Here is an 11,352-nt window from a genome sequence, read left to right on the forward strand (position 1 = left end):
TTATAGAACTGATCCCAAGCCCACCCATGACCATAAGAATATCTTAATATTACCATTTCACAAAAATTTCTCACACATTCCTTCACAACTAAAAACCTGGAACGTCAATGTGGCATTTAAAAACTCATGCACTGTTAAACAAATGTTAATCAAGAACTCCCCCAACAACACAATTGGTTGCATTTATAAAGTTCCTTGCAAGGAATGTAATATGTTTTACTTAGGCCAGACAGGTAAAGATCTTGCAACTAGAATTAAACAACACAAATACAGTGTTAGGACAGGCCAGGAATCCAATGCTCTGTTTGTTCATTTGAGGGATAACAAGCATTGCATTGACTGGGATAATGCCTCCTCAATATTACCATGTAATTCAATTGATAGTAGGAACATCATAGAATCTAGTCTTATTAAACATACCGAAGCATTCAACATGAATTTGAGTAACGGCATGTACAAGCTGGACAATTTTGTAATTAAGAAGATTTGTGACCAGGTGAGAAGGCCGGGCCACCTGACCATCTGACCTGACCACCAACCGTTGTGTGCTAGTTAAAGATTAATAGGGTCATTACCTAATACCTGACCATTGTGGACCTGGTCTCACCCTTCTCTGTATACATACACCTTGATTTGTATTTCTTTCTCTAGTCACTGAAATATTATCTATCCTTTTGGAATAGAAATCACAATTTCTTAAAAATTTTAACGCAGTTTATATCCGTAAAAAAAATCAGCATGTTTTACCCTCTTGAAGAATACTAGATGGCCCATTTTTGAATATACAACATCATGGTAATATAACTTGCCTTAAAAATTTTATATTGTATTAATTAGTTGTTCTTTAGCCTCTAGCACTGCATATGATTTTGAGAGAGAACTAGCTAACTGATGGTCCAGAGGGTTGAGTGACTAAGCTTGGTCCTGTTACCGCCTGAGTGATGACGGAAAATTGGGTTTTTCATTTATTTGTTGGAATAATAATAATACAGACATTTGAGGGGGAAAAAAATCATAGGGACCGAGGAATGATTAGGAAAATAACAAAACGGGATGTAACGGAGAATGGAAAGAGAAATTGTTAGGCAAGAAATGAGACCTAGGAAAAATTGTATAACAGGGTAAGAGGATTACAAAATAGGGTTATACAGGAGGAAGTTAGATATATGGATAAGAAAGACTGAGGAAATGAAAATCTGAAGAGGATAAATCTGGGACAAGAAGAAATGTGAGGGAGAGACTTAATTCTCTGGCGCTCTACCTCGGTAACAAGCCTGAATCTGTCTGCTTCTTGGTTGACATGAAAGCTATGACGATATGTCGTGTTTCTGGGAAGGCCGGTGTAAATTTGACTCACGCACAGGAAAATATAATCCACTTTTATATACTGTATTACTTTAAAAATTTTATGTGTCTAATTTCACAGCTTAACTTTTCAAAAATGAAACCTTTGGTATATTTTTTGTCTTTGTAATTTAAGAGCTAGAATGAATATACTGCAGTAACACACACACAAAGAACAGTTCTATCAGGATTATTGTCGAACACTTTGTCTTCTTTCATTGATATGATCTCATTCACCCCTTTCCCAGAACTTGCATAACATCAAGTTCTTTTCCTTTGTCCTCTCATAGTTCTACAGTGTTCTCAGACACTGTCTAGATGGTCGACTGCACACTATTATGTCCCTTGCTAGTCAGTGCTGAGCTTGTGTTGTTGCTGGCGTCACTTGATCTTGTGATTTAGAGAGGAACACAGACAGAAGGCAAACACCATCGAGAGAAGTTCAAAGAGGCCCACACCTATGCCGATCCCCATGAGCAGGTTGACGTGGTTCTCCACCCACTGCATCAGTCTACCGTAGCAACCCTGCAACAATGAAAAAGTTTTAGACACTCGGAGAAAATACGCTTCTTTGACAGGTACTAGTATAAATTAAATTGGAAGATTAACTTGCTTCACACACACACTGATAAATTTATTTAAAAGATAAACATAAATTTAAGGAGGAGACTAACTTATTCAGTAGACAATCAAGCAAATAATAAGATAAATTATTTAGCAGATGCTCATTTATAAAAGTGCATACACATTATAGAAATTACTAATGGACATCCCTAACCTACCGAGCCATTAACGTATAAAACCACTCAAAGTTTGGACGCCCCAGAACCAACTACTGTACCACAACACAGAAAAACTTATTTTCTTTTTTAAGCCAAAGAATCATTCTTCTTTTTCTCCTTTATATCACAAATAGTTTTATCCACTAAACTAAACCTTTTCTTTTATAATTCTAGTATGTCAATATTAAGTTTAATACTGTATAAAAATCATAGTGTAAGCACTTAGGAGGGGCAGCTAATGTACTTAATATTATAAATATGTCTTGTGATTAAAATTTGATGCTATATTTCAACTTGGCAGTGAATTTAGACTAAAAAAAATCACACTGATCTTTCCCTCACACTTCTGTCTATTTTTCACCTATAAAACAAATGGTTTCATGAAGATGTTGATTGTAAAGGGTTCACTCTGCTAAAACCATGCAATATGCATCTGGTCGTGTGTATGTCTCATGCCACAAACCAACTGTGCGGCAGAAGAGGTTCAACACATCGTGCTCTACATACACAGTTCACACCTGGAAAGTCCTAGACATTCTATTTAGGAATTCTAGGCCAGGGAATTCATGGAATTCTAGAAACAGTTATTGAAAGTTGTGGAAATATTATGATACACTTTAAGAAAAACAAAATAGATCTTCTCTCTGTGTTGTTTGGTTATTGAGAATGCCTTCGTGAACATCTTGGTCACATAACCTCATTTTAGTAAGCTATTTTCACCTGATAGGTTGTTTTAGTTTGGTCACATTTGTCACCATGGAAATGCCAGACATATTACCATGTGTTCCGGCAAAAGAGGTCATAACATAGATTTGGTTAAAATTTCACATTAAGGAGGAAACTCCTTTCTTTGTTGGTTAAGGATCTGGGTTCATAATTTTAAAATTCCTGTAATTAGTGTTAATTAATGATCCTTCCAATAATTAAATACATTAATAATATTTAAAGCATCATTTAGTCTGCATCTCCTCAGTGTGGCAGTCACTGTATTGTATAAAATGCTCATGATTTATACATCTTCATTAAACTGTGTCTTTCAGTTTTACGAGATGGTATAGATCACAATGTTGTTGCAAATGAACCACAATAAATATATGTAAGTATTGTATGACTTTTTAAATATAACCCACTTGTAAAAATTCCTTAAAATAGTCCCTGGATGGAGTGAGGGAGTGTACAAGCTGACGTCCCCCCCCCCCCAACACCTGTCACGGATCAGCAGGTGTTCAGTCCTCGCAACACCTGCTGCTGGACATGCATGCTGCCTCCAGTGACCAGTGAGGGAGGGTATTGATGTGCATGTCTGTGTGGACCTCACTGCAAGCACCACCAGGCAAAGCATTCACTCGAAAAGCACAGTCACCACTCCTCACGCACCCTACAACCTGATACACAGTCACATATAAGCACTGTTATGCTCATACACAATAATGGTTGCCCCTCGTGTAACGAGGATGGCCGCCCCAAGGGCCACCTCGGCGTGAATTTGTTTAAGGTGCAGAACCTGTTGCTAACACAACAACCACACCCTGAATTAACGAGCTGCATGACCTAGTGTCAAGGAACAGTCCGAGAAGACCAGACAACTCACCAACTGTACTGGCTAACCATTATCCCAGAATACGATTCACAAATTGATTAACATCCAGGTTCCAAATTACTGCTAGGTAGACAGAGGCAAATGGCGTAAAGAAACTTGCCCATAGTTTCACCCTGCCCGGGGATCGAACCCGGGTCCGCTCGCTTGCGAGGCGAGCATGCTGACCATTACACCACAGGTCACCATTGACACGCATATACGCGCACACACACACACACACACACACATGCACAGATAATTGCAATAAGGTATATCGTCATGCACTTCAGATCAATACATGCAAGTGACCAGAAACACACATTAACTTCCTTGTTCTTTCCGACATGACAGGAAGTTTTGGATCATCTCACTCCCAAGCATAAAAAAATATCATCTATTGTTTTTGTCATAACGAGCAATGGGTTTAAACAATTGTATAACCAAACACACAGTCTGGTCGTGGACAGGTTCAATACTATCTGTGAGTGATAAAAGAAGCCCAAATGCTGTCTTGCTGGGGGAGGGGGATGGGGATTTGAATGAGAGGGGTATTTCAGAGCTGGGAGAGTTGAAGGGGTGTGAAGGGGGGGAGACACGGCAGTGGTCTAGAAAACACTCACTGCATGTATATGTGACAAACCCTTGGAAATCAGATAAGTGTGTACAAAAGTAACATCTCTTGACCAAACTGATTAAGATAAGGAGAAAGTCTAAAGAGGTTCTAACCCTACTAGGTCCCAATACTAGTGGTTTTCAGTGTTTATAATTAAATTGGGTTAAGTTGTAATCTATTAAAAGTTGGGATTATTTAACTTGCTGTCAATGGTTTACCATTTAGCGCTGAAGAAATTTTTTTTTTTAAATATAACTTCAACGTATGGTAAACATAAATAACTGGACATCACAAGAGACACTAGCTAACATAGCCTCAAATTACAGTAAATTAAAAAGGTCATTTCAACACAACCTAAAATATTAGATTAACTAAATAATTTCTAAGCAAATTGTCACTAAAAATATTGTTTCAACCCTCTACATCACAAAAGAACTATAACTAAACTAAATCCTTTCAAGCTAATTGTTACAGCATTAAAAAAAAAAATAGTTGTTTCAACCCTCTACATAAGATATACAGCTAAACTAGGTAACTTCCAAGCAAATTGTCACTTCAAATCTTTAATAATAATAATAAAAAGGAAACCGGATCAACAAGCAGAAGTCAGCGGGCTGGAGGGTGGGTGTGTGTGTGCAGGGCGAGGGATGGGAGGGAGGGAGGGAGGGAGGGAGGGGGGGAAGAGCAGTTCATGCTATATGTTAAATTAATCGTTTGCCCTTACTTCATGGCCTTGCTAACGGCTCTACACATATAAAACGAGTGTGTGATGAGGATTAGCTGCAGTGTGCCCAGACAGATGGCCACAGACAACATGGGTGACAGGTAGTAGAAGGTGTTCTCCTGCAACCTGCTCAAGCAACTCTGTAATAGCAACTATCACCAGGTAATATTAGAGAGAGGGAGAGAGGTATTTACACTGAGTGGTTTAGAGAGTTTTAACCTTCTGTAAAACATCTTGACACCTTTCTCAACTCTGTAAATGTAGGATCCCATCACCAAGAGGAAGAAACAATGGATTATTGGTTTCTGAAAAATGTGTAAACTTTTTCACTACTTTTACAGCTTTGTAAATGAAGGAAGAGAACCATCACCACTTCAGTGTTAGAAGGGAGAAAACAATGTATAGATTAGTTATTTACAGACAACTTTCTCACCATTGTAAATGTAGAACCTTCACCAAAAGAATAATAATAGGGGAAAAAATATATGGTTTAGTGTCTTACAGAATTTACCAACATTTGTGAATCCATGATCATTATTCACTGCTGTAAATGTAAAAGAATCATCACATGGTATTAGTTGTAAAAAATAAAAAATGTCTGGAGTATCAGTTTACAAATTTCAGCAACTATTAAACAACAACAATAATATTACACCAAGAATAAGCATAAATAGAAAATATAGGAAGCCACGGTTTTAACTCATCCACACATTCTTCCCGTGAGAGTGAGAGAGGAACATTTACACCTCACCAACACTCATCATCTGTTTACCTTTCCTCAATGTCACAGGAGAGTGTAAACATGTCGATAAAGAACAAATATACTTCATATATTTCAACAGCCTTTATTATTTTTCTCTCCTATTCTTAAGTGGGATGGAACAGATACTTAGAAAAAAGAATAAGTTAAGTAATAACAAAGTGATATCAGAAAAGTGCAGAAATTATAAGAAAATAGTATGTGCATAACCAAAAGAATTCAATCATGAATCAATCAGAGTACCGTTCTCACATCTGAGGGTTGGTGATCACAGTCCACCACTCTAAATGTTCTCGAGCTGTTTTTACCAATCCTCTAAGGTTTTGTATATACTGGGGATTTAAGACCCATTAAAAAGATATAAGAAAGGATGAGAAGGAAATTTTATATGTGGAAGAGTGTTCAGAAATAGAGCTGAGAGTGACACTACTAAGCTGAAGATGAAAAGCTTATTGGGAATATCATGATTTCTAAGCTGAGTACGTTCTGGAGCCTAGACCACACAGCTTAATCCAGCCACGCGGAGGCGGCTTAAACCAACAACGATGGTGAGGCAGCAGCTTAGACCAGTCATAACGAGGAGAGCTTAAACCAATCACAAACCACTAGTAGGGTGTCCACTGGCCAGACAAAACAAAATTTCCTGACTTTTCCAGGTGTAAATCTGAAAATTTTCAGGTACACTGATTCAGTATTTATTATGAAAGAATAATAAAATTAGAGGTTTTCAACAATATGTACATGTACCTTTGATAATCGCGGGGGTTAGGTTCCAGACAACTACAGTGATAAGCAAAACTGTACATATCGAAACACATAACATTTGGGAAAAATTAGTTTGTCCCATGACCCCAAAGATACATCCCCTAACAGACCAAAACATATCCCCAAAAATGTGTAGGTGCATTAAAAGATACAGTAAAAGACTAGTAACACCTTTACTAATTAATGAATAACAAATAAACAATACCTGTATACAGTATTGTACAATATTGTAGCATACATGACAAGTCATAGTAGAATGAGTGAGAGGGGCAGAGTGTCAGTGAGATGCAGTGGGTGGAAGGGAGGAAGTTGGAAAGTGGGTGGGAGGCAGTGGATATCGTGTTGATCTGCTCTGGCTAAATCAAATCCATCAGTGAAATTATGATTTAGGTGGTCATAACAGAGGAAGTGGTGGTGATCATGGAGCTGGTGGTGGTGATAATAGAGGTAGTGGTGGTGATAACAGAGGAAGTGGTGGTGATAACATAGGTAGTGGTGGTGATCATGGAGCTGGTGATGGAGGGGGAGATTGTAGTAAGTGGTGAGATGATGATGCATCAATCAGTTTGTTTGGTAACACTGGCTGCAGCACTGCCAGATACAACTGAACAGCTGATGTCTACCCACAAAATTGAGTGTAAGTATAAATGAACAACGTTGTAATCCTTCCACATTATGTTACATAAATTTTAAATTATGGAGTGAGAAAGGTGGGGGTGATTAGAAAGGTGGAGTGGAAGGAAATGGTAAAACACGGTGGGTGTGTTACCGAGTGCATGCTTATCCTTGTCGGGAACATTGGAACATTCAAACAGAGAATACTACACGTTTTCATCGCTTGGTTGGATCAGGTGCCTTAACACTCTTCTTGTTCACAGGTGCCATGGTGGAGGGTAATTAAAAGTAACAAAAACTGCACCATAAACAAGCACGGAGCAGGAAACTGTCTTCAAACACCAACCAAAACAGTGCGAGGAAATAAATGCCGCCACTGGAAGCTGGCGCCACGAGCCATGCTGCCATCTCTTGGCAGTCGCTGCTACCTCTGGCTCTCTCAAACCTGCCACTGTCCCATGACAATTCCGTGATAACCCAGATCAAATCATTGATAAGTGTACACATGGTTGCAACTGAGGATACTGTGACAAGCCAGATCAGTGATTATCGGGTCCCGTGATTATTGAGGATACATGTACAGTACATATTATTGGGAAATTTAAAGATGGTATACAGGTCCACCACCGATTTTCCAGGAACAGATGGTCCGGCACCTCTTTTAATCCGGACAAAATTAGGAAAGGGCACTTGAAATTCCTGCAACTTCCAGATTAGTTTACTGGGCTGCCACAGATGGCGTTACGAGTTAACCACGCTCACTTTGTTTGTTTACTATGCATTTGCTGGTGGTAGCTCCTTGATTTTGTGTGATTCTTAGCTTATTTTGTACATATTTAGTCCCAGCTATGGCTTCAAAGGCAAGTACAAGTGTCAGTGGTGGTGTAAAGTGTAAACACCAGTCCATATCTATACAAGATAAGGTCGAACTCTTGAGAAAACTTGACCGTGGTGTTTCGGTACAACAGGTGAATAATCAGCATGGTATTGGTTCGTCAACTGTGTATGATATAAAGAAGCAAAGAGAAAAAGTAACGAGATTCTATGCAGAAAGTTATTCCAAGAAGCAAATGTGCATTAGAAAAACAATGAAAGACGGTAAGTGTACTGAACATGATAGAGTGATGATGGAATGGGTTCGACAACATCACATTGAAGGAGTGGAATTGTCAGGTAGCATGATAATGGAACAGGCAAAGGTGTCCCATGAAGAACTTATTTAGAACATAACTGTGACTAACGTGAAGGATGGCTTCAAAGGTTTAAGAAGCGTCATGGAATTGCAATGCGTAAGGTTTATGGTGAGAAACAGTCTGCAAACAAGGAAGGAGCTGCCAAGTATGTGGACGAATTTGCCAAGCTTGTAGCTGATGAACACCTCAGTCCCGAGCAGGTGTATAATGCAGATGAAACTGCATTGTATTGGCGATGTACACCCTGAAAAACATTAACAACGGAGGATGAAGAAGAGCCCACAGGATTCACACTATTTTGAAGTTGAATTGAATTCACATTAAATTCCAGGTTTATTTGTAAAATTTCCTGGCTTTTCCAGGTTTTCCAGACCAGTAGACACCCCAACTAGAAGGCTTAACCCCCCAACCACTACCAGCAGACAGCTAAGACCACAACCACTAGACAGCTAAGACCACAACCACTAGACAGCTAAGACCACAACCACTAGACAGCTAAGACCACAACTACTAGACAGTTTAAACCCCCAACCACAATCAATTACAGCCACTAGACAGCTTAAACCATCCAACCACAATCAACCACAACACAGCTTAAAAGCCACCCCCCAAGCCAAGCTAACAACAGCTGACGTGGGCTAGACAAGTTTGGGTCATTAAGAAGGGTCGAAGGTGTGTGTGGGGCACTTCATTAAAACATAGCTACCACCCCGGTCACCCGGCAACGGTCAGAAGCCCTTCCTCACGCTACCAAATGCTAAAAAATTAAACTATTGATTATCCTCCACCCTGGGTGGCCACAGTATCCTGGAGGCAACAGATGGTGTGTGTGTGTGTGTGTGAGTGTGTGTGTGTGTGTGTGTGTTATATCTGGGGATAATTCTGTACCCCAGGATTTTTGGCGATCTTCACTTACTATTTAAAAATATGTTTTTGTACTTATAAAACCTTTCCTGATGAATTATTACAGAACTTATAAAACTATAATTTATGAATTACTACTTATAAAATCGTCACTTATAAGTTACCTTCTACTTGTATTACCATCACTTATGATTTACTGTATTTCCTACTTATAAAACCATCCTTAATGGGTTATCTACTACAGTTAACCCTCACTTTACGCGGTCCCACATTCCGCGTTTCCACGTTTACGCGGTGCCCTGCCGGAACCCAGGATGCTCACAATCCGCGGTGCGTGTTCCCCTTTACGCGGAGAGCGGCTGGCGAGCCGCGCCATTTTTGGATCCAAACCTCCCGCCATCCGCCATGTTGTGTAAGCGGCGCGAACATGGTGCGCACAAGGTCGCCCAGTCATCAAAACATTACCAGTTCTTCACCCGCCACCCACCACAGCCGGCCCAAGTCAGTGATAGTGATAATTATGGTGAGGATATGGACTTATATGGACTTTGGGGAGTTTGACAAAGAGGCCCTGCAAGCCTCTGTGGTGGATAGTGATACAATTGATACAAGTGACACAGGTGAGGGCCAATAATCTGCCCTCTGCCTCGGAACCAACCGCCCATCCCCGTGTGCCCAGCCATTTTTTCTACTAATGTAAGTGTTAAAAAATCTAATATTATTGATATTTCTCTTAATTATTAATTGTGTGTGCATACCATCATAAAGTTAAGATAATATTTTTACTACAACATAGTTGTGTGTCGTCAAAAAGTGGAGTTTGGGGATCGGCCCGGACTCCATTTCAATTAATCCCATATGTTATGTTATTCACTTTACGCTTTTCTCACTTTACGCGGGACCCTCCGGGTTACATTAACCGTGTAAAGTGAGGGTTAACTGTACAGTACTTATATAATCTTAACTTATAATAAATTCACTTACAAGATATTTGCTACTTATAAAACCTTCTATTATGAATTACTTAGTACTTTTAAGACCTTTACATATCCAGCACACTTACAAAATTCCCTCTAAAACGTATATCCATAAGCCGAGAAGTAGTAAAAGTTATCCTAGCGAAGGTTACTTACAATGACCCAACACACTTACAAAAAAAAACTTATATACTAGATATGAAATGTCCAAAAAATAAGTAAAAAGTAGATGAACTAACTGTTAGGTAATAAGAGTTGTCCAGGGTGGGGTTGGTAATGCAGGTAGGGTCTAGTGGTAGGAATTTGATGGGGTTCCCTTCAAGCACACAACATGCCCTAGGGACCAACACATCACTTGACTTGTTGGCCTGCCACATCGTCGCTTGTTGGAAGTCCGTGTAGTTGTTTACCCCACAACACTTCAGCTGTGGAGAGAAAGAGGTGGTTTAGGATTATTATCATCATCAGTGTTATGATTATCATTATTATTATTATGGAGGATATTGTGCTCATAGTGTGGAGAATAAAAAAAAACACACACACACACACACAAAACCACCCAGGTGAAGTTAACAATAGATATACCCCAAGCACACATTAACCATGAAAAGCCAAGCACGAAGGTTAACAAATTCTTTCCTTCATGCACTATTAATGTGTGTGTGTGTCAAGTTCAAGCACAAAGCGGTAGTATCCGACTCTGTAATTTGTCAAGGGTGTGAGACCGATTTTTGCTTGTGGAGAGAAACAGGTAAATTTTGAGGTGTTTAATTTTTGTTTTCCTACATGTAAATGCTAAAATGTTTCTGTGTTTATGTTTATTGGGAAGTATAAAAATAAACGGGAGACTAAGTTATTTTCATACAAGACTTTGAATCATTGCCAAGCTAAATAAAAAAACCCACTATTGACTATTCTCTTCACATGTGACCATGAAACTTTTTTATGTTTGTACTTAACACTGTACTGTACAAAAACGTTTTTAGCTGTGGTAAAGAAAATGGAATAATAATCAATACACCTAGACCCGACTTACGACGGGGTTAGGGACCCAAATCCAGGTCGTAAGTCCGACATGGTCGTAAGTCCGACATAGATTAAAAAAAAAAAAAAAAAAAAAAATTTTTTTTTTTTTT

The 11,352-nt window shown here is 39.1% G+C and overlaps 1 protein-coding gene and 1 non-coding gene across 3 annotated transcripts; both read right to left on the reverse strand.

The window, feature by feature from the left end:
* Positions 1-887: 887 nt before the first annotated feature.
* On the reverse strand, positions 888-10,641 carry LOC121879432 (tetraspanin-18-like; the record flags this gene model as incomplete). Of its 2 annotated transcripts, none has more annotated exon segments than XM_042386092.1 (3): positions 888-1,869; positions 5,043-5,182; positions 10,456-10,641. In XM_042386092.1, coding segments are annotated over 3 exon segments (345 nt in total), but the record flags the coding sequence as incomplete, so codon positions are not given.
* Positions 3,834-3,908, reverse strand: Trnaa-cgc. Its single transcript has one exon. It is a non-coding gene; the product is annotated as a tRNA-Ala (tRNA).
* Positions 10,642-11,352: the final 711 nt, after the last annotated feature.

This window comes from Homarus americanus, unplaced genomic scaffold (assembly GCF_018991925.1).
Source record: "Homarus americanus isolate GMGI-L3 unplaced genomic scaffold, GMGI_Hamer_2.0 scaffold9176, whole genome shotgun sequence".
NCBI lineage: Eukaryota > Metazoa > Arthropoda > Malacostraca > Decapoda > Nephropidae > Homarus > Homarus americanus.